The 25313-nt window shown below is 38.8% G+C and overlaps 1 protein-coding gene across 1 annotated transcript; it reads right to left on the bottom strand.

Moving 5' to 3' along the window:
- Positions 1–15964: 15964 nt before the first annotated feature.
- FAD2 (fatty acid desaturase 2) lies at positions 15965–17983 on the bottom strand. Its single transcript, XM_087685300.1, has 2 exons — positions 17828–17983; positions 15965–17249 (listed from the first exon to the last, which is right to left on the bottom strand). The coding sequence occupies exon 2, from the start codon at positions 17221–17223 to the stop codon at positions 16096–16098; it is 1128 nt and encodes a 375-aa protein (XP_087541426.1). The 5' UTR covers positions 17224–17249; positions 17828–17983; the 3' UTR covers positions 15965–16095.
- Positions 17984–25313: the final 7330 nt, after the last annotated feature.

The following is a 25313-nucleotide window of genomic DNA, read 5'->3' on the forward strand; positions in this document are numbered from 1 at the left end:
CTTTTACTCCCAATCACCTACAAACTATCCAGATTAGTCCAAATCTCCATTGACTTCCAACCTCTAAGAGGTGATTCTTGCACAATCACTCTGGGGCTATAGAACTTCATCAAAGTATCATCAAAATTTTTTATCTTTTTTGCCTATTCCCTCTTATCATTTTGCCAAGAAACTACCTTTATTTTGGTGCTTACATGCCAAAGTTTTATTGCTATGGTGGGTGAAGCGTTTCTTCAAGGTATCTTTATTATTCAAACATCTTCATCAAGCTGTCCATAATTATCATATCTCATGAAGGACCATCTAGCACTACAAATTTTGATTCCACATCGCTGCTTCCTGAACCAACCATGGACCAATGCATGGATTTATTGGCCATGCAACTAGAAGAAGAGTGTTAACATTGAGCTCAACTGGAGCAAGAATTGTGATCTCTCAAGCATCCGTCCTCTCAAATTCCCCTGATAATGACGCTATGGTCCACACCATCAAAACCACCCTTGAAGCGCAATACATCCGCAAAGAGGCAAAAATAAGCAAATGTACCTTTAAATATAATACTTATGATGGTATTAAAGATATAGTCCACACCATCAATGCCACCCTTGAAGCGCAACTCCTTTGACAATGATGCTATGGTCCACACCATCAATACCACCCTTGAAGTGCAATCCATCCAGAACAAAGAGGCAAAGATAAGCAGACGTACCTTTAAATTTAATACTTACAATGGTATTAAAGATAGTCGTAAGGTTCTCTCTTGGCTAAGTCAATTCAACTCATTTTTTGATAATGAAAGTTATGCTGAAAATGATAAAATCAAGTGTGCTTTACATTATTTTATCGACAAAGCTTCTTTATGATGGGATGTCACACACAAGAGCACTGATCTTACCTGGGAAGCACTCTGTAAGAAGTTTCTCAGTAATTTTCTTCCTACCCAATTCGTGGTTCGTGTGATGCCGAAAAGAAACAAACTAAAGATCAATGACAACCTCCAGCTTCCACGGGAAATATTATGGGTAACAACAATTCTCGTTTTAATTCTTTTCATACTTCCGACTTTCAATTGGCAAGAATCGTCCTAATTGCCAACCTTGGATGAGAATTTTTTATAGTAATGTCAACCAGCCTACTTCAAATTCTAATTCCTAAGTTTCTCATCTGCCTACTACTTTGCCTAAGCCATCTGAACCTAAAAATGTTAATCCAAGTCTCTCAAATACCAATTCCAAGAATGTAATTTGTTACAAATATAATCGTTCTGGCCATATTGTGACTCATTGTCCTATGGGCAACACTTGTGATTGGAAAAAGTCTATTGCACATTTAAATTATCTTAGAGCTAACAAAGCAACTAGAGACTTTGAAGCGATGCCTGATTTTGATGAAGCCACTCTTATGGGAGAAAATTCTAATGGCATTAAGGAACCTGTTGGCAAAATGTCTATCCATGCTTTATTGAAAATGATATGTTAAATTCTTAATTATGAAATAATTGTTTTGCATGATGACAAAAGTACGCATGACTTTGTTTCAAAAAAAGTAGTGAAATTTTTTTAACTTAAAATTGTTCCATCCACCTATAAATTTAAGGTTGCATTTCTAGAGCAACAATATAATGAAACTAAAGAAGTAAATGGATTAGAAATTTTCATTTGACCTCATAGAGAAAAACAAAATTTTCTAGTAGCACCGTTACAATCTGTTGATGTAATTTTAGGTATGCCTTGGCGACATCAATTTAACCCTAGTATTGATTATGACATGCATTTGATGCATATTTAACATGAAGGTAAAACTATTTTCCTTAAAGAACTAATAGACACTAAGTTATATCCATTAATTAGTCATACTCAGGCAAAACATGCCATTCGAAAACAATCTAAAGCTTTTCTCAAATTGCTTAATGAAGTCAAAGTTGTTAATTCTAAGTTAACTATAAGATAGCATAATTTTATTGATAAATTTTTTTATTCTTTTTCTTTTGATTTGCCTCTTTAACTTTCTCCATCACAATCCAAGGATCATCAAATTGGCCTTCTAGTAGTCAACCTCCCTGTAAAGCTCCTTATCGTCATTATCACGTAAAACAAAAAGAAATTCAAAAACAAGTTGAAGGATGTTAAATAGAAAATTAAATCAACCTAGCAATTCACCTTTTGGAGCTCTCATTCTTTTAGGAAAGAAAAAGAACAAAACCTATCGTATGTACATAGACTATAGAGCTCTAAATAAAATTACTATTAAAAAATAATATCCAATTCCTCATGTGGATGATCTATTAGACAAATTGCAAGATGCCATTGTGTTTAGCAAGATTAACCTTAAGTCTAGATATTATCAAGTACACATGGCTACCCCTGGCATTTATAAAACAATCACATATTCAACAATTTGGAAATTTTCATAGAGTTTGGAAATTCCTAATGTGATTAATATTTGGACATATGGTCAAATCTTATCCCCTTACTTGAAAGTGAAATTTTTCCTAAATATTATATAAGCAATCTTCCTAAGTCCCACTCTCAAATATGGGCTTAAGATTTAGCCACTTGGTCAAATCTTTACTCATTATTTGAAAGTGAAACTTGGAAGATTTTCAAATTCTCTAATATAGTATTATTTAACTGCTTTTAGGATCCAATTTGGCCATTACAAATTTTTAGTAATGCGCTTCGGTCTCACTAATGTACCTACCAATTTCAGTAGAATGATGAATTTAATACTTTTAAATTTTTAGCATTGTTTTATTATTTGTTTCGATGATATCCTTGTGTTTGGTAAAATTGAAAGAGAACATGAACATCATTTATCTTTAGTCTTTGGTTTACTAAAACAAAATCATATTTTTGGTAACCCAGAAAATAGTACTTTCTTTCAAAAAAAATTGAATACTTAGGTCCTACTGTGTCTACTAAAGGAATTCAAGTTGATCCACACAAAATTGAGGCTATTAATATAGGGCCTACACCCAAAAATGTGCATGAAGTGTGCTCATTTTTAGGACTAGCCAATTTTTTATCGTAAATTTATTAGAAACTTTTCCTTACTTGCTTTGCCGTTAACTATATTATTAAAGAAAGGTCTTGTATTTCATTAAGATGAAAATCAATAGGAATCCTTTGATTTACTAAAGCATGCATTAACTCATGCACCTATTTTACAACTCCCTGATTTTAGTAGGCCATTCTTTCTAGTCATTATTATTGATGCTAGTGGTTTTGGTATTAGATCTGTATTGATGCAAGATGATCATCCAATTTCATACCTTAGTTGTAAATTGAAACCTTCTAAACTTAAGTATAGAACTAATAAGAAACTTTTAGCTATAGTACATGTCCTACGAATATGGAAACATTATTTAATGGGCTCAGAATTTATGATTCAAATAGATCAACAAAGTATCAAACACCTTCTTTCTTAACCACAAATTTCTAATAGGCATATATAATGGGCATCTTTCATTTAGTCTTTCCATCCTTTAATCCAATATCATTCCGGGAAAGAAAATGTTGTTGTTGATGCATTAAGTCGTAGACCGTCTATTAAATATTTATGTGCTTTCTATATATTCATTAGATGTTATAAAAAATACTTCTTTACATGACTCTGATTTTCATGATGCTTGGTTGAATTTGTCTCAAAACAAATGGATTCTTGTTAATAATATTTCTATCTTTGATGGATTCCTCTTTTATGAGAAACATTTGTGTTACTCAACCGTTTTGTCATTTTGTTCTCCAAGTTCATGATCTGCCTTATGTGGGTCATCGTGGTATCATTTCTACTCTTCGTAATTTGCAAGAAGATTTTTATTGGCCTCACATGAATCAAGATGTTTTTATCTTTATTTCTGAATGTCTTGTTTGCCAATGCATTAAAAGGCATCATGGTAAACAGAATGGTTTGTTAATGCCTTTACCTATTCCTAACTCACCTTGGGAACAAATCTCAATGGACTTTATTGTTAGTTTACCAATGACTTCTTTGCAAAATAATATGCTTTGGACTACTATGGATAGATTTAGTATGCGATCATATTTTATTCCATGCAAGAAAACTTTAACTACATCACAAGCTGCTAATCTTTTTCTTAAGCATATCTTTGTACATTATAGTTTGCTAAACATTATTATATTTGATCGTGATCCTCATTTTTGCAATAACTTTTACATAACTTTATTCTCTAACCTTGGTACTAAAATTGATTTTAGTTCAATCTTTCATCCTGAAACTAATGGCGAAAATGTAGTTACTAATTGCACTAGTTTTTATTCGATTTGCACTTGTACTATCTCTTCACCATGCATATGGAATCAACATTTACATCTTTTACAATTTGCCTACAATAATACACCTCACTCGGCCACCAACAAAGCACCTTTTGAAATTATCTATGGTCGCAAAATGCCAACAGCAACATTTTATTTTAAGTCAGAAAGTACCTTTTATTAATGATTGGGTTCATACTCATTCCACTATTTTTTGAACAAGTTAAACTCAAGCCCCCAGCAATCCTATGTTAAGCAAGCTAATAAGAAATGCCAAGCTATGAGTTTTAAAGAAGATGATTATGTCTAGTTGCAAATTGAGAAAGGTAGATTGCATAGCATTGAGAAGAATCCTAATGTTAAACTTGCACCTAGATTTTATGGACCTTTCAAAATTCTTCACTGTATCAATGCTAATGCTTTTAGATTAGAAATGTTTGCTCATTGAAAAATTCATAATACCTTTCATATTAGTCTTCTTCGCCCCTTTAAAGGTTCATTACCTGACCATCCCATGTATCTCCACTATTACTTGAAGATTATTATGAACTTTTAATTCTTGAATCTATTATTGATATTGACTATCTGACCACCCACATTGGTAATACTTATCCTCGCTATCTTGTAAAATTTCAACACCATCCTATTGAGGAAGCCCAATGAATGACTACACATGCTTTGCGTAATTCTCCACATTTATTGACTCCACATCTAGCCAATAGTAGTTGAGGGTAATTGCTATCCCACTTCGGGGGTATGTTGCCACCAAGAGACATCTACATAAGGGGATGAGTGCCTTCAATGGTTCTTCCTTGTGTGCACGCTGACAAGATGAGTGCCTTAAATGGTTCTCCATTAGCACAAGGCACGTTCCTAAGATATGCTTATTTTTTATCTTGGTCAGAATGTTGATAGGGATGCCTATCCTTTTTTCAGGCTATGAAACTTGCAAGTGTGAATGTGGGTGAAGCCGTACGTGGGTGATACCACAATATTCATATCTAGTTACGAATTGAGAAATGTAGATTGCATAGTGTTGAGAAGAATCCTAATGTTAAACTTGCACCTAGATTTTATGGACCATTCAAAATTTTTCATTGTATCAATGCTAATGCTTTTAGATTACAATTGTTTGCACATTGAAACATTCATAATACCTTACATATTAGTTTTCTTTGTCCCCTTTAAAGGTTCATTACCTGCCCATCCCATGTATCTCCACTATTACTTGAAGATGATCATGAACTTTTAATTCTTTAATCTATTATTGATATTGACTATCTGACCACCCACATTGGTAATACTTATCCTGACTATCTTGTAAAATTTCAACACCATCCTATTGAGGAAGCCCAATGGATGACTACACACGCTTTACATAATTCTCCACATTTATTGACTCCACATCTAGCCAATAGCAATTGAGGACAATTGCTATCCCACCCTGGGGGTTTGTTGCCAAGAGGCACCTTCATAAGAGGATGAGCAACTTCAATGGTCCTCCATTTTGTGCACACTAACAGGACGAGTGCCTTAAATGGTCTATGTCACTTCAAGGCACGTTCCTAAGAGATAATTATTTTTCATCTTGGTCAAAAATTTGATGGGGATGCCTATCCTTTCCGGGCATAGCAAGTGTGAATGTAAGAGATGCAAATTGAGAAACGTAGATTGCATAGTGTTGAGAAGAATCCTAATGTTAAACTTGCACCTAGATTTTATGGACCGTTCAAAATTCTTCACTGTATCAATGCTAATGCTTTTAGATTAGAAATGTCTACACATTGAAACATTCATAATACCTTTCATATTAGTCTTCTTCACCCCTTTAAAGGTTCATTACCTGCCCATCCCATGTATCTCCACTATTGCTTGAAGACGATCATGAACTTTTAATTCTTGAATCTATTATTGATATTGACTATCTGACCACCCACATTGGTAATACTTATCCTCACTATCTTGTAAAATTTCAACACCATCCTATTGAGGAAGCCCAATGAATGATTACACGTGCTTTGTGTAATTCTCCACATTTATTGACTCCACATCTAGCCAATAGCAATTGAGGACAATTGCTATTCCACCCCGGGGTTATGTTGCCAGGAGGCACCTACATAAGGGGATGAGCACCTTCAATGGTCCTCCCTTGTGTGCACGCTTACGGGATGAGTGCCTTAAATGGTTCTCCGTCAGTGTAAGGCACGTTCCTAATAGATCATTATTTTTCATATTGGTCAGAAAGTTGATGGGGATGCCTATTCTTTCCAAGCATGAAACTTGCAAGTGTGAATGTGGGTGAAGTCGTACATGGGTGATACCACAATATTCAAATCTAGTTGTGAATTGAGAAACATAGATTGCATAGTGTTGAGAAGAATCCTAATGTTAAACTTGCGCCTAGATTTTTATGGACCATTCAAAATTATTCACTGTATCAATGCTAATACTTTCAAATTAGAAATGTCTACACATTGAAACATTCATAATACCTTTCATATTAGTCTTCTTCGCCCCTTTAAAGGTTCATTATTTTGCCCATCCTGTGTATCCCCACTATTGCTTCAAGATGATCATGAACTTTTAATTCTTGAATCTATTATTGATATTGACTATCTGACCACCCACATTGGTAATACTTATCCTCTCTATCTTAAAAAATTTCAACACCATCCTATTGAGAAAGCCCAATGGATGGCTACAAGTGCTTTGTGTAATTCTCCACATTTATTGACTCTACATCTAGCCAATATCAATTGAGGACAATTGCTATCCCACCCTGGGGGTATGTTGCCATGAGGCACCTACATAAGGGGATGAGTGCCTTCAATGGTTCTCCCTTATGTGCACGCTGACGGGATGAGTGCCTTAAATGGTTATCTATTAGTGCAAGGCACGTTCCTAAGAGAGGAATATTTTTCATCTTGGTCAAGAAGTTGATGGGGATGCCTATCCTTTCTAGGCATGAAACTTGCAAGTGTGAATGTGGGTGAAGCCGTACGTGGGTGATACCACAATATTCATACCACATTACAATAATTATTGATACTTCAGATTTTTAGAATATATAATGAGTATATTTTAGAAATATTTCATGGATCTCAACAGCTGTGAGTTGTGCAAGTGATTGTAACCATTGATTTAGTCAACTCAAACTCTTTTTCGAAAAGAGTGATTGTAAAGGGCCTATCTTTTGGCAAAGAAATATTCACCTTAATATTATAAATATGGCATGGAAGAGATACCCACTCCATATATGGGGGGGGGGGGGGGGGGGGGGGGGGGAAGGAATTGCACCTAATAGTGTATTGCTCAAATTTACTAGTCTATTTTGAAATTTATGAGTTGTACTTTCAATTTTTTTAAGAAAAGAGAGTAAGAGAGGACTTATTTGGTTCACTACATGCAAGTCTTGCATCTGATTTGCACAACATACTTGGTATCAACATTATGCACAATCACTCTAAGGGACTTGTCTACTTATCCCAAAAGGAGTACATTCACTGTTAGCTACTACTAGATTAAGTAGCTATAAAAGCAAATATGCAGTGTTCTATTCTAATCAACGAGGCCGTGGTAGCCATGGAAGAGGGTTTGCTCATGGAAGAGGAACACATCAAAATGCATCTCAAAGTGGCAATACCTGGCAAGGCTAGAATGCAAGAGGTGGTGGACATTTTAGAGCGAGAGGGAGATTCAGCCCTAGGTGCAAAGGATCTTGGCAGTCGCAATACACTCAGGATAATATGAATAAAGATAAGGATTGTCATTGTTGTGGCAATTATGGCCACATTTCTAAAGAGTGCTGGAAGAAGAAGGTGAATCAGAGAGGCAAACAACACGTACACTATGGTGCTTCCACTGACAAACTGTTTGCCATGATGTATGTTCGAAACTGTGTAGCTAAGGAGACTAAAACAGATGATGTCTAGTATATTGATTCTGGAGCTTCAAATCATATGACACCTCATGGTGATTGGTTTATAGAAATGGTTCCTGAAAATAATGGATATGTGTGCACAGGAGATGATACTCAGCATAGCATTGAGAATAAGGGAGTAGTACCCTTGGTCATTCATGATAGGCAGATGAAAAAATTGCATGATGTATTGCATGTACCTCTATTACAAAAAATTTGTTGTCAGTGGGACAAATGACAAAGGAAGACTTGCAGGTTTGCTTTAATAAGCATGGCTGCTTTATAGAAGAGTTTGGTAATGGTAGCAAACTCACTGCTCAAGGCAATAGACATGGTAGAATGTTCACATTGGATGCTACATTATCTCAGCTAAAATGAGCAATGTTTGTGCATGGTACAAAAGGATTGGACATGTAAATATTTAGCGTCTACAAACTATGCAAAGAAAGTAGCTCGTGACAAGTTTGCCAAAGTTTGCATACAATGAGATTGGTAGTAATGCCTGTGATGCATGCCAATTTGGCAAACAATCTCACTTTCCATTTGCAAAGCATGTCCAAAATAGCTCGAGGCCATTACAATTGATACATTCTAAAGTATGGGGACCAACCCATAATGCATCCCTTGGCAGAGTATTATGTAACTTTCATAGATGCTTTTAGCATGTATACTTGGGTGTATATCCTAAAACACAAGAACGAAGTGTTTGCTGTTTTTGAAGATTTCAAGAGACAAGTTAAGGAGTTTGATTGCTTTATCTCATGTTTGAGATCCAACAATGGTCGGAAATATGTATCTACTGAGTTTGACAGATACTTAGCCAAAAATGGCATTCGTAGATAGCTCACATGCAATTATACTCCACAGCAGAATGGAATGGCTAAAAGAAAGAACAGGGTGCTTATGGAGACTACTTGTGCAATGCTAAATGAAAAGAACATGACATTGTCCTATTGGGTTGAGGGTGTTATGACAACCATGTATGTGCTAAATCGAACTCCCACTGCAGGTATACATGACATTACCCTATACGAGAAACTCTATGGGTACAAGCCAGACATTAGTCACATGAAAGTTTTTGGTTGCATTGCTTATGTTCATATCCCTGATGAGAAGAGAAAGAAATTGGATCCCAAAGCACACAAGTGTATGTCCATTGGTTATGCACAGGAGAGAAAGGCATATAAATGTTATGATCCATCTACTAGAGAGACACTATTCAACAGAGATGTCATATTTGATAAAATGGCTTCTTAGTATGTATCATCTACTGATATGCCTTTGGAAAATATTTCTAATGTTGTTCCATATCTAAGTGCTTCTTTGTCTTGGCCTATAGGTGATATATCTTCTAGTGTATCTCCATGGACTGGTAGATTAGATGTTTTGCATCGCCATCCATTGACAGCACTATGTCAATGAGGGAGAGAAATGAGGTAGAAAGCAGACAGTTTCTGATGATATTTCTAGTATGATGACTCCTTGTACGATGGCTTCTGTTTATGATTCGACTAATAGCCTTGATAGCGAACCTGGAATTCCATCTCTATATACTCTAGGTGTTATAAGCAGAGCAGGTATGTTTCGCATCATGAAAGAGGGGAATCAAGCAGTGCACAACAGTTGAGACACTCTATGGCAAAGAGTGAGATACCCAATTGATCGACTCGCATACAATGGATATTTTGCAAAGCACTATGCATACATGACTAAGGTCATGGAGTACAAAGAAGCTGCTACATTTGCTGAAGTTATCATGGATAAGAATTGGTGCAAAGCCATGGCTGAAGAAATGGCTACATTGGCTGAAAATCAGACTTGGGAGCTTGTTCCATTGTGTGAAGGCAAGAAGACTATAGGTTGTAAATGGGTATATAAAGTAAAATGCAAGTCTAGTGGCAGCATAGAGAGATACAAGGCCAAGTTGGTCACCAAAGGATATGCTCGGCAATATGTTTTAGATTATGAAGAAACTTTCACCATGTCACCAAGATGGCAACCATCAAAACTATGATTGCATTGGCTATAGCAAAGGGCTGAAATTTACAACAGCTAGATGTAAAGAATGCGTTCTTGAATGGTGACTTGGAAGAGGATGTATTGATGGATCAGCCTAAGGGGTATATACACCCGCAATTTCCTAATTATGTTTGCAAGCTAAAGAAAGTTCTTTATGGGCTGAAACAAGCTCCAAGAGCCTGGCATGCACACATTAGCAGTTACTTGTTTGCAGAGTCTTGGTTTTACACTTGGCAAGGCTAATCACAATTTGTTTACTAAAAAGGAGATACATGTTTGGTTGTGCTAGTCATCTATGTGGATGATCTCATTATTACAGGTGATGAGTGATAACATTGGAATATAGGTTGTGATGATGACTATGTTGAAATTAGAGTTTGACATGAAAGACTTAGGTAAGTTGAAATATTTTTGGGGCATTGAAGTGGTAAATTCAGCCAATGGACTTTGGTTGATGCAAAGACAATATGTATCGGAAATGTTGAAAAAGTATGGCATAACAGAGTGTAAACCACTTGATACTCCTTTGGATAAGAATACCACATTGGATGTAGACATTGGAGCTAAGATTGCAGATGTTCTTATGTATAGGAAGATGATTGGAATTTTGATATACTTAACTATCATTAGGCTTAATCTAAGCTATGCAGTTGGGCTTATCAGTCAATTTATGCAAAAGCCTAGGAAACCACATTTGGATGCAGTAAGAAGGATCATACGATATGTCAAGGCAATGTTAGATTATGGGTTGTTTTATAAGAAAGATAAGGACCTGAAGCTCATTGGATACACTAATGCAAATTGGGCAAGATGTCCTTATGATCGCCAGTCTACTAGTGGCTATGCATTCAGCCTTGGTAGTGGGATGATTAGCTAGAGTAGAAAGAAGCAACCAACTGTTGCACTGACTAGTACTACAAAGATGCTACTTTAGCCGCATGTGAGATTGCATGGTTGCTTAAGTTGATGGCTGATTTGGATATGCAAGTAGTAGCTCCAGTGACATTATATTGTGATAACTTGAGTAGTGTACTTCTAGCAACAAATCTTATTTACCATGCCAGAACTGAGCATATAGAGGTACACTATCATTTCATCCGGGAGACGATACTTGCAAGAAAAGTGGATCTCCTGCATGTGAAGACAGATGATCAAGTAGCGGATATCTTTACCAAGTCACTAGGTAAAGATAAGTTCATTTACTTTAGATAGCTACTTGGAGTATAGTACCTCACTTGAACTTGAGGGGGAGTGTTGAGATAGTCAAGCTCCCGTCACTCATCTACTACCGACATGATAACTTAGTATGTGTAGCTATCAATGATGTGTGTGTTCTTAATAAGTCGGTACATGACTTAACCATAGTTAGGTAGTCAGTGGTTAGTTACTGTGGTCACTTAGACCGAGGTCATGTTGTGTGTTATTCAATCTTAGGAAAAGAGAAGATGAATAATGAAGAACAAGAGAGTGGTCAACTCTCGGTCGCCCCTATCTCTCTCGGTTGCCCCTATCTCTCTCCCATTCTTTTAACAAGAGAGTGGTCAACTCTCAGTTGCCCCTATCTCTCTCCCATTCTTCTAACATCATGAGATACCTTAAGAGCACTATAGATATATACATTTGTTATGGTGGTTAGGATGCTAGAGTCTTGGGCTACACAGACTCTGATTATGTAAGATATGCAGATAATGGGAAGTCCACCTCTAACTATGTCTTCACCTTTGTTGTATGTATTGTTTCTTGGATGCCCATGATGTAGAAATGCACAGCTTTGTCTATTACCGAGGCTAAGTATATTGCAACCACTCAAGCTTGCAATGAGGTCCTACGGTTAGGGCATCTAGTGGCAAACCTTGGTATGACTATGGCTCCTATATTGCATTCTCACTCTATGAGTGCCATTCAATTGGCATGTAATCCAATCTTTTATACAAAGACCAAGCACATTGAAGTCCATTATCACTTCATCAGATAGAGCTTATCAAGATCTCGACTGGGGAGAATACTACAAATCACACTGAGTATCCTAATGGAATGTGGTGTATTCCTTAGGAAGATGATGGGCATCGGATGAGATGACCTCTATTCCTCATCCTATTGTTATTATATGTACGCATTGTACTTTGTCACTTTTTCTTTGTTTTCTCCACACTTGGACACATTCAACTTTAAGTGGGAGGTTGTTAGGGATTAAAGGTCACATATGCTTGGTCTCCTACATTTACTTGTACTTACTACCCGCACACCTATACACTATAGGTGACTGCCACCCATCATTATCACTATCATTTAATTTTTATAGGAAAATATAATTAAAAAAGGTAGGTCACACATTGTGACTATTGGAGTTGACACATACCATCTTGCTTTCTCTTACTTAAACCTCCATAGCTTTTGCTTCCGCTTGTGCTTTCACTCTTGCTCCACCTTTCAATCTAATCATCACAACCACTCTTTGCCCTAGATAGGCTTTGATAATTTGTGGTTAAGGATTTTGGTCCCCCCTCCCCACCTCTCAAGAAAAAATCTAATGGCTAGACATTTACGTACGAAAGTCATAAATCATTGCAAAAATATTTGGGACCAGACAAACAAGGAGAAAACCTTCAATTAGAAGTTAAAGGGTTGGTTCAAGCTTAACAGCCAACATCTAGAGCTTACCAAGGACATAAAGGCTAGACTTCCCACCCTTGAGTCACCCATCTAGACCGTTCCCTTTACCTCAAGCTGTCACATGGCTTGACAACAAACCCCTTCTTCATGTGTCCAATCCCATCAACTCCAATCCCAAACTTGTACGAGGCCATCAATAGTAAATGGCCTTTCAAGTAGTAATGCCCATCTCACTAGTGAGACTATAGATTTACTAAGATTTGGTATCATGCCATTGAGCCTTTAAACTCTTCTCTAATGTGATTGATCCTACCTAAAGCCCTTTGGGTTGGCAATAGAGTTGGCAAAAGTGGTAGACCTCACATGGCTTGACAACAAACACCTTCTTCATGTGTCCAATCCCATCAACTCCGATCCCAAACTTGTACGAGGCCATCAATAGTAAATGGCCTTTCAAGTAGAGTAATGCCTATCTCCCTAGTGAGACTATAGATTTACTAAGATTTGGTATCATGCCATTGAGCCCCTTTAAACTCTTCTCTAATGTGATTGATCCTACCTAAAGCCCTTTGGGTTGGCAATAGAGTTGGCAAAGGTGGTAGACCTCTACTACTTGATACGCCTAAAGAAATTGGATATCCTCCATTTGTTTATTAGCTGCAAAGCCAACTAAAAATCTTTGCACTTGGTTTAACAACTTGGTACTCTTCAGCCAACCCTTTTTCTTCACTTGGAAAGAACTTCTATTTGAGAAGCTTATGGTATCCCTTCCCGCATTCGACATTGGCTTAGATGTACCTACTTGTGTGTGTGGTTAAAATAGAAGTGCAACAACATCTAATGATTAAGAAAATTATTTGAAGGCCAAACTCGTATCTAAAATCCTATAGCATGCTCTTTGGGACAAAGGGAAGTTGCAAGAAGAGTGGACAATGCCAATAAGGAGAGGAAGAAAGCATGCATCACCACCCTCTCCTAGATCTCATCTCACCCAACAAAGATGAGTCGATAGTGTCCATGCTTTATTAAAGGAGAGGGAGAGTTATCCTCTCCTCAACCAATGAGGACACTAAAATGTTAACTCTTTGCTTTCCCATTTTTAATACTTCACGTGAACCCACCATTATGCTATAATAAAAAGGAAAATAACAATTACATTTAACAAAAAAAAAGCATCTAGAATCTAAGCAAAGATGCTTTGTCCGATCCACAAAAAGCTTCGAAGTGGAAACATTCCTTGCAAATGTCCCACATTCAATCAACCATTTTTAAAAACCTATGCTCCCATTGGATGTGGAGTGTGCGCTGCGCCTATCTTTTTGACATTTGAATGAATATAACTTTATTCTTCATAGTTATGTTGCCTTCTACTTCACGACTACGTTCAGAAATTCGAATGAACATGGTCGGTTTGCAAAGTTACACATCTCTCTCTCTCTCTCTCTCTCTCTCTCTCTCTCTCTCTCTCAAAGTTATATCAGGAGCTGGGGACCCTGCGCAGAATTGCTCATATCCGGCTCATTTAAATACATGTGACAGCTTCACATTCCTCATCTTTTCAGAATCGTACGAACCAGCCCAGTCATGTCAGATGAGCTTGGACCAACATACAGATGGGCCTCAAGTTTTGGGTGTGTTTGCTTTTATGGTGCACCATCACTCATCTGTGCACTGAGCTTTTAGAGCTCTTCCCTCATATGCCAATGGTCATTGCCCTTTTGTTATCCAAAAGAGCACCCAGCAGCACTGCTTTAATGCCTAAAAGCAAGTTCCCAAAGGTGATATAACCCCCTCCAAAAGCAGATCCAAAAGGTGAGGTGATAGCCTAAGGTCTCCCTATAGCCTATCAGCACTTGAGAGCAAACTTCTTTATCATGAACTGGTGGGCTCATGTCTTCTCTTTGTATGAAGTGGTGGGCTCATGTCTTCTCTTCGTATGAACCACTTACTTGGGGCACATATATTCACATGGTGAATCTCAGCAGGTAAATCTGTGATCTTGCTCCAGGTAGATTCACAAAGGGCAGCAGGATCAAAAACAGGTTTTCCTTGTCTTCCACCAGCGCCTCGGTTCACAAGGCGCGGCCGTGGCTGCAGCCGTGGCTGTGGCCATGGCAAAAAAGATGACAATGACTACCCTTTTGGCTGCAGGCAAAGAACTATTCAAGATTCCCACCCTTCTTCTGCAGGGATGAAACCACAAGAGACATTCGCCCACTTTTAATAAGTGGAGTGCAATGAATTGTTGCCAGATACAAATGCCATGTCAATTCACACCCCTTTTACCAAGATTTCCACCTTCTCATCCGAATCCTCCCTCGCTAGAATACCTGGTTGATCCTCTTGCTTTGCCTAGAGTCACCTGAGAGGAGGATCCCACTACAATCCATCACTGCCATTCATTCAGCTTGCAAGCTATCCTACTTACACATAAGAAAAACGCTGGCATGGCTCCTACCTGCTCTCTCCGGGGGCGCCTAAAACCTCAGAACTCCCATAGAAAACCAAGTGAGCCAAATCTTTCGTGGACCAGAAATGAGAGCTTCTGGGCCTCAGAATAAGGCTGGGTACCTTTTTCACAGTTCTGTTGGATTGTATACTTTCCTAATGTCAGAACCTGGCAGCCTTTTTGAAGGACATGGGTCCACTCATTTCATTTTTCGATGGTAAGCCTCAAGGCTCGCAGTATCATAGTGCGGCGTGTCCTTTTACCAGTAAACCCATAAGTACGAGTTAGCAAGTGGCATTTGCTTGATTGGGACTTCGTCCCCTGCATGTGTCCTGGGCCAGTAATTCAACAACTTACTTCACTGTAGGGCATGAATTGCATCCTCATCATTGAATATCACGTGGCTGTGATGGAATATAAATTGATGGGAAGAAGAATTTCAAAGTTCTAAACCATTCAAAGCCAGCTCCCACTAATGTAGGGTACATTCAAAGCAACTTGTAGCGTTTAGCCACAACAAGACGTAATGAAACTGTGAAGAAAGAGACCTCCCAGGTGGGGGGTGTTAGGGTAGGGTAGGGTAGGGTAGGGTAGGGAAGGAAGTCTTGAGTGTCACTTCAAAGTTCAGAATCTTAACTAACACAAAGAAAGACAGTTGAGACCACACACGTGAGAACAGTAACATGCAGATGGAGGCAAAGAAAAACAATCCAATTACAGAGTGTTCTCAGAGCCCAAATAGCCAGCATTGCTGTTACATCCTCATCCGCAGCCCACCATGGGCACTACATTACCATCCGTAACATGCTTCTTCTACATCACTAGAACAGCTTATTAGTGTACCAGAAAATTCCACCTTCCTTGGGAGAATCAGGCTCCACAAACACACACTCCTTGAATTCCCTCCACAAGGCCACAGGAACAGAGGTGCTGTCAAACTGGTAATAGTTGCCCAATATAGGCTTGATTGCCTTAGTTGCCTCAGCTGCATGATAGTGTGGCATTGTAGAGAATATGTGATGAGCCACGTGAGTGTCTGTTATGTGATGAAACACGTGATTGAGGATCCCATAGTCACGATCCACTGTCGAGAGTGCTCCACGCAGCCACTCCCACTCTGCCTCAGAGTAGTGAGGAAGGGCAGGGTGCGTGTGCTGAAGGAATGTGATGAGGACAAGAAACCCATTCACAATTAACAGAGGAACGGCATATATTTTGAGAAGCCATAATAGCCCATATGCCGCAGCCAGCTTGTAGAAGCAGAGGCCAACACCTGCAAGGCTTATATCACTAATCAGCACCTGCAGCCTCTCTCTGTTGTTGAAAATTGGGCCATTTGGATCAAAGTGGCATGCAAATCTCTCATAGGGCCGGCCCGAAACGTTGAACATGAGGTAGAAGGGCCATCCCAAAGTCAGAGTTATGGTGATAGCAATCAGACGCCCAAGAGGGTTGTTCATTAACCTTGACAAGAAGTTGAGCCTATCCTTCGTCTTGGGGACAAATACCTCGTCTCGGTCAATGCTTCCCGTGTTGCTGTGATGCCTCCTGTGGCTATACTTCCAAGAGAAGTAGGGCACAAGAAGCCAGGAATGCAGAACAAGTCCAACGATGTCATCCACAAGGGCGTAATTGCTGAATGCATGATGCCCACACTCGTGTGCAATGACCCATACACCGGTGAGGACGCACCCCTGTGCGATCCAGTAGATGGTCCACAGGATCCAACCAAGCAGACCCGGAAATGAGATGTGCGAGGCGGCGTAGAACAGAGCACTCGCCACAAGAAGATCTACAACCAGATAGGATGAGGATTTGAGCAGAGATCTGTTGAAACAATGAGGTGGAACAGCCTTCTTCAACTGCCCAACCGTAAATGGCGGCCTCGCATATGGTGCCCTGTATCTCTCCTCTGCGTTAGAGGACAACATTCTTCCTCCAGCACCCATTTCTTCAAACAGGAGCTAGTTGAGCCCTGTCGTGGCAAAAAATAAGTCAGATACCGTCGACTTGAAAAGATATGGGAGGATCAATATACAGAACGAAAAACCCTAGTCACAGCGAACACATTGAATATTATCGGAAACAGGATTACTGTGATAACTAAGGATTAGGGTATAAAATTAAGCTCTGCATACCTGACATTTGTCTAGAAGTAAATAGCATTACAGTGAAAGTTAAGGTTTAGTGTACGGAATTAGACACTTTACGCCTGATATTGTATAAAAGGAAACACACTTTATACCAGAAATTGATAAGAATACGTTATTACATAGTGCAGATCTCACACAGTAATGCAGCTATGATGAGAAGAATTAAGGATGGAGATGAAAGCTCAAGAAAGCGGGGCGTTTTCAGGTGGAAGAGGCAGAGAGGAAGCGGAAGCACAGGACAATGCAGATTACGAAACGATGAGAGCGAGGGACGGGCCTGAACAGAGACAGGGCAGGAGTTGAAAAGGAGACAAGGAGAGAGAGAGAGAGAGAGATATGCCTAAAAATACACTGTGAAGCATCAGACAGAGAGAGAGAGAGAGAGAGAAGGAGAGAGAACCTGTAGTGAAGCTCCTGGCTATGGCGGAAACGCAGACAAAATAGAAGAGAGAGAGAGAGAGAGAGGGTGTGCCGCTCTCTCTCGTTCTCCTTCGCCTCCCACGTCGAAAGAAGAGAAGGTGTCAAGGCTGCTCTCCTCCCAATCCCGTCGTCCCTGCTTATAATATAATTAATTATTAAAATAATTATATTGCCAATCGAATCAAAAAAACCAAAAATCAACACAAGCAAGGAAATTTTTTAATTTAGGAAAACCATCGCTGAAAGGAGTTGGGCCCCATTCTCCGAAAACCCCAAAGAAATCATCGCTAAAAGCAAAACCTGGCCATTTTCCCCAGAAACGCGAAAAACCGTGTCTAAAATTGGCGGGTTTGCGGAAACCGGTGGCGGTTCGAGCTTGGCCCCCCCACCCACGCCGCTAAATTTGGCTAGCGCCTTTCAGATTCCAGCCAATCAGAGGCCATCCCGTTTTTGGGCCGTCGGATCGGCTCAAATCTGACGTGGTAGAAAATATCTCGGTCCGTTCGATTGTTTTTGGTGGGTTTGGACCCTTTCTTGAGAATATGCCCTTCAATATTTTGTTCCCCCTCCCCGGTTTTTCTCTTCGTTGTTGTTTTCTTTTTGTCTTCTACATTCTCGGGCTGAGCAATGAACATTATTGTGTCCCTCAAGAGCTTGTTCACAACTTTTGTCACAAGGGAAAAACCCTAAGCCTGAGAAGCTCACCTCCTGCCTCGCATCATAAGAGCTTCGCCCCGTGCACATAAACTGTCCGTACACAAGTCCATGCAGTAGAGGTTACAACATTTGTCACAGGTACACTTTCACTCCTATCTCACCACTTACACAGTCGATGGATCATGGAATCCCCTTCGAAACTTCCATGAACTTGCTAGAGTTTGCATGAGTTGTCAATTGGAGATTGGTCCATAAAACCTTCTCTCTCCTCCCTTTTTTTTTAAATGAAACGTGAAGTTGTATTAGTAAGTAAAAAAGAGAAGTATTACATGATGTGGACATAAGTAGAGGTCCATCCTACTAGTCTATGTAGTTGCTAGACTAGATTCTATTTACATTTGAAATCCTTACGAAGGACTAGGTATTGAACTTAAGAAGTTCCTCATTCATGAGGAAAGGAGAAAGAAATGGAGCAAGCTTGGTTTATTGCAATGTATGAGAAACCTACTCACAACGCCTCTCTCCTCCTTTTTGTGAGCTCTCTCTCTTTATACTTCTCCCTGCTGTGACTTTGACCTGCGTGTGACTGTGGAAACATGAAGTTTTCAGAACACACTCACATGTCCATATATACTTAGGTGTGGCACAGCTAAAATATAACTTTGCATTGTTCCCACAAAAAAAAAAGGCTAAACCAACTAATGGAGCTGTAGTGCAAGCGGTTTGAGTGTGGGTTGAATGTATCAAGCATGTAGTTCAAACCCTAGGGTGTACATATCTTGTGGTACAATAAAATATATATCGTATTTTTAAAAAAAAGCATAAACCAATTTTTGAACGATGTTCACACAAAACATTTTTCGTAGCTATAGCGTGCCCGCCTATCGACTGTCCAAGCACATTTTAGCAGTCCATCAAGAAACAAATCTAAGCGTCGTCGCCCGGCACTCCAATGGAATGTTCCGAGGTTTGTCACCTAGGGTTTCCTGAGTCTACCTCGCAACGGAATGTTCGCGCCCAAACCCACTAGGATCAAGCTACAATCTGGGTTTCTAGGGGGTCAAGGTCTCCCGATAGCATTCTAGCGTCGAGTCTTGGACATCCTACTTTACGCAGAAATACCCACTCCGAAGCAAACCCATGCCGCACCTGGTTCAAAGAGAATGGGCAACGAGAGGGATGCGCCGCTCAACCTCTCTACCCCTAGGGCATAGTCCCATTCCGGTCCCCTAAAATGGCATGAATCGGATTCTAACCTAACCATATCTAAGGATCAAACAATGGTAAAACCTTGTGAGAAGCCTCCCAATTCTCTAGGACCACCCTGCCGTAGGACAAACACATCGGGGTTCTGCCCACCTACTTCCCTTGATAGCTTTAGTTTTCTAATTAGGTCCTATCACATTTATGTGTGACATTCAAAATCAGCTTCCTTAATTAGGCCTTTTAGGGAACATGGTTCGTTCGCGTAATTTACAGCACCAACACGAAAATAAAAACAAGTAGCCCTTTTGACAAACAAGTTCCTTAACTTATTTTCAAGTTAATCTTTGTCTCCTCCCATATAGGAGAATTGTGTACCCCTTCCATACCCGCGGTCCAATTCACATGGCACCATAATTTCGATCTAGTATCTAGAAGAGGACCTTCCAACTCGCTAGACATTGGGCTCACGGCAATCAACAACTTCGTTGTGGACTAGGCAAGGGGTATCCAGAACTCCACTGACCCCAAGCGACCTAGGAGTGAGACACAACTTCTGTGGCCTTTTCACCACTCGACCTTCAGCCTATGAATCAAGCAGTACCCTCTCGGGGTAATCCGTGGTGCAAACTTGGAGATGATCCACCCGTGCAAAATATCATTCCTTAATTAATCCAATTAAGAATCAAGCATAATCAAGGCAATCAGCCCTAATATCATCTTCTAGAAAAACGTTCCTTTATTCCCATGGCAACTTGTCATTACAGACGCCTATCATGCATTTACCATCAAACGCAAGCACTTGGAATAATCATCCAAACCACAATCCAATAATTAGTTGATTGTAAAAGCATTTAACATATTGTTCGATCAACCAACAAAACAATGGTATTATTTGGTGCACAGATTGGATGTTGTATGCACGCGTAGTGAGCATCAGAAGGTCCCCAAGAACAAAAGAACTCTACTTTTTGCACAAAAAACAATGAAGAAAGCTTGCATGACATGAAGCAAGAGACAAATTGGGTGCAATCTCCCCCCATGCCTTGTGTGAGCGCTCCACAAAGCATATATTTTATATATTATTCATCTTCAAGCTCAAAAAATAGCCCAATTTACAATTAGCACGCTTTAGCTTTTGTATTTGCTTTTGTGCCACTAAAGAATTAAAGCTATTGGGCACCCAAGGAGTCAGGCGGTACCCAAATACAATGTCCAATACAAATATTTAAATTGTGTGCCCATGCGCATACAAAAGTAATAAATAAATATCAAGCGCTTTAGTAAATAAGCGCGACAAAATATGGGCGCCATGCCTAAGATACGCGCCCATTAAAAATTGATGATAATTTGAATACACGCTATCCTCCAATGCTTCCCAATGCCACCGCTGCTTGCTCTACACATCAACTGAAGCATTCACAATTGTTAGAAAAATAATACAATTAAACTGACAAAAGTGAATACCTAGCAGTCTTCAGCTACAAAAATAAATTGGTTAGAACTCAATCCTAACCTTAATTTATTACGAGTGCGCACTCTAAACTCATAAATGTTTATTAATTTAAATATGTATTTAACGGAATCACCCGCTATGGAATCACCCACTTACACATTAAATTAACAAAACACCGGAAAAGGATAGGCGTCCCCATCGACTTTTTGCACAAAGAATCCACCTTGTGTATGAGCCCCGATAATAAAATTTTACGAAATCCACCGCAAAACCTCACGGAATCCACCGTGGAACATGCCTCCTGGCATCATTATTTTCCAAAAATTGCAAGAATAGTCGCAATAACCTTTCCATCGTGTATTTGCTCTCCCCCTTGGGATCAACAACGGTACTATGTAAATTTTACTTAGCACGCCCTTCTTTTGGCTAAGGCATATGTTAAGGTTTAAAACACTGTACAAGACATAAGTTCTACTAATCACTTGCATTAATCGATAACCCAACCTTCTTCTTAGCAAGTACAAAAGCATCGGTTCCTTTGACTTAGGGTTTCCTAGTCCTTGAGCTCTTCACTTGCCATAAGGTTGTTGTTGCATCTAGCCTAACCCCGAATAGGATTGATAAACGTAATTGGACGGATCTCAATATATCATAGTTATAATCAGAATTCCTATAAATCTCTATTAAATCCATTTGTTGAGCTTAATCCAATTATTGAAGAGAGATATAATTCCAATTAGCCTTTACCTCAAGCCATTAGGTGGTTAGAATCATTCTAAGCATCATTTAGAGCCCCATTGTATCAAGAATTTCCAATCTCCTTTCCCATTTTGCAATTTCCTTTTCCAATTGGATGGATGATGCTTATGGGGATTCATCAAACTTTTTCTCTCTTGTTTTGAACCATTCATAATAAGTGGGTAAGTGAGTGAATCAATAAAGCTTGTTGAGGTTCATTCTTATGCTATCCATTTTCACTTTTCAATATTATTCCTTTCCAATCAAAAGACTATTTTCATTCTTTTAATTTCAATACTCATCTTCTCAGAATACTTACCTATTTAAATCTATCCAATATGATTCCCACCGAAGAAAAAGGTGGACGTTAGGGGAGTGAGTGAGACAAAAGAAGGTTACCCTCCCTCACTCTTTAGGATCTTGAAGTGATGTGACAAATCAATCAGCATCTAACTTTGTCCACCTCTTGGTGGTTTAGATTATTCCTTAGCATGTGCACTAGCTTGGAGTATTCATCATGTATGATTTTGGTAGTAAAGAAGTCGAGCAACATAGTGGACATATTCTATCAATCTTAGAAGAGTAGTCACATTTTTTTCTAATCTGATTTGATCATTGAACTTAAGTGCTCTACTTGTAGAGGGCATTGCTAGCTTTGAAGCACATCAAAAAGTTCTAGAATCAGAGTGATCAAGCTTAAGATGTAGCCACCTCGCTGACATGTGGTCAACCAGGGTTGCCCTAATATGACAGGGAATAAAGGAAAATGTAAGATTGAGGAGGAGCTATCTAATTAAATCAAAAATTTCTTATTGGAAGATAGCCCAAAAGGACCATGTGACTGCACTCATATCCAAGAGGAGATTAATGCACTCAATGTAAATGTTTTGTGAATGTGAGACAAGGCGTGCCTCTAGGCATAATGAGTTGATCAACAAGATGGATCAATTGGTATTGATCAGAACCCAAACTAAATAAGAGCTTGACAAGCTCATGGATTCAAATGCTCAACTCACTTTTCAAATAACTCAATCGATGGCACATCAAATGGGGATAAAAGAAAATAGAGACAAGGCTCAAGTAAGCTTCAAAGGAAGAATCCTGCTTCAGCCAATAATTCCAACTCTCATAGCATCATTGTATGAAGAGGAATTCCAAGTAATCATTGTGAATGTGGTGAGCCATGTCAACACCATGATGACAATGGTGGAAATGTCAATGGATTGGGTTCTTAAGGACAAAGGGGTTCATTATCTGCCTCAAGGTTTTAGCCATTTGGAAAGACTTATTCACATACTAGGAGGTCAAATTGATAGCTATCATAATCAACCCAACAATGGATAGTCAATTTTTAATGAGTGGGAGTTGAGGGATAAAACATTTTTGTCCAAGATTAATGATCGATCTTCCTCTCCATCAAATTTAGAATACTGGACTTCTAAGTTAGCGCCATATTTTGACATATTTCCAAGAGGTGATGACTAGAAGATTCATTTTGCTTCTTCACACCTGGAAGGGTTTGCTTGTATTTACTAGGGATACATTAAAAGAAAGAATTGGCTCACAGAGACTTATGAAGCATTCAAAGCACTCATGGTACAAGTATTTGTCTCATCGATGGAAAAATAGAAGTTTGCATACAAATGGGATGGGTTGGAGCAAAGAAGACTCACTATGCATGGGTATAAAAATCAATTCCTCAACATTACCACATATATCAAAGGCATAAGTGATTATGCCAAGCTGCAAAAGTATATGTATGGCTTAGAGCCAAGCCTTTCAACTAGCATAATGGCACAATCCCCTAGTACTCTTTTTAAAGTCATTGAACAAGTAGGATAGTATCAAATGAAGTACAAAGGGGAATCTCCCAATCAATAACACTATGGACAGTGAAGAATCCTAGAAAAATAGGGCAAATTGGAGCTCCTTTTGGAGAAGCATACTTCTTAACCTGATGGGATAAGGATTCCTACATATCCTCCCCACAATTCCACTATATAAAAGGTAAATTTTAGAGCTTCAAATTATACCAAATGGATCATTCCAATAGATCTCTTCAAGGAAAGGAAGGAGAAAGGTTTATGTTTCAAATGTGGAGAAACTTATGTTGAGAAATAAGACACATGTTAAGTCTATATCCTATGTATACATAAATAAAATAGAGGTGTGTGAAGAAACTTAAAGATCAAAAGGTATCTATCACTTTAGTGAGATACTTTGTGTGTATCTTGTTGACAATAAAAGAAAGAGAAGAATGAAGAAGAAGAAGAAGAAGAAGAAGAAGAAGAAGAAGAAGAAGATTGCTTAATCCTCCATATCTTGTATCATTCTCCCTTTTTTGTTACGCATCCATATCGATTCTTTTTAGTTGGTATCAAAGCAAGAGCGTGGGAGCGAAATATCAAATCGATGAGCGTGACAAATTGAGGTCTACATCGAATTAAAAGCTTGCTATTTGCCATTAAATCAAGTACAAATCCTCATCTAATCCAACCGAAAGCAGGTACATGGATTATAGAGCTATCAAAAGCAAGTACACAGATCATAGAGCTATCGTAACTTGAATTTGGAAGCTATTTAGCTTACTTTGAATGCATTTTGGAAGCCATGTAAGGCTACAAATGGATGTATGATTGCAATTTCTTGATTGGTGTTGGTTTTAGATCGGCCTATGTATCGGTTGTTGGAAGCATAGGGGATACTTAAACTCGAGGGCTCATCAATCTATGCCATTTTACAGATGGCTTATTCTCCTCCATTAGTCAAAGCTTAAGCCTGAGCTTTAATCTTTTTAGAAAAATCCCCGCTTAAAATAGATCCCTTTCACATTGGACAAAGAATGTTGAAGTGGTTTGCAACTTGGAGTGTTCACACTGGAAGGAAGAAGACTCTTGGTTATGCTAAATTTGGTTTCACACTGGAGCTCTTGGAACTAGTTATTTTTGAAACTGGTTCATATCTGATGTGTTCGTGCTTGGCTAAGAGAAGTGGTTATTCTACAATTTATATTCACACTAAAGCAAACTTCAACTAGTTAACTTTTGAAGTGGTTCATGAACTCTATGTTCACATTGTAAAAGTCGAACTAACTTTGTTCAAGGTTAAAAGGTTGGTTTTATGTTGTTTTCAAGTGTTAATTTGAAGGGAAAGTTTTATTATAAAAAATCAAGAAAATCATTGTGGACTGAGCTTGTCTGGAACTTCGTTTGGTTATGTTTTTTAATTTGGTTTAGCCATGGTGAGTTGGAGTAGCAATAAGCAATCCAAGATTGCATTGTCAAGCACAGAAGCTGAGCATAGAGGTATAGCATTGCCATCATGTGAGCATACATGGCTATGATTACTATTATGTGATATGGGAATTAGATAGATGGTGGAGTTATCATGTATTGTGATAATATTAGCAACA

Source organism: Lygodium microphyllum, chromosome 1 (assembly GCF_053477565.2).
Source record: "Lygodium microphyllum isolate KBCC chromosome 1, Lygodium_microphyllum_v1.1.10, whole genome shotgun sequence".
In the NCBI taxonomy this organism is placed as follows: domain Eukaryota; kingdom Viridiplantae; phylum Streptophyta; class Polypodiopsida; order Schizaeales; family Lygodiaceae; genus Lygodium; species Lygodium microphyllum.

Excerpts from the sequence above, each read along its gene's own strand:
- FAD2 (XM_087685300.1), bottom strand. The coding sequence starts at position 17,223 with ATGGGTGCTGGAGGAAGAATGTTGTCCTCTAACGCAGAGGAGAGATAC.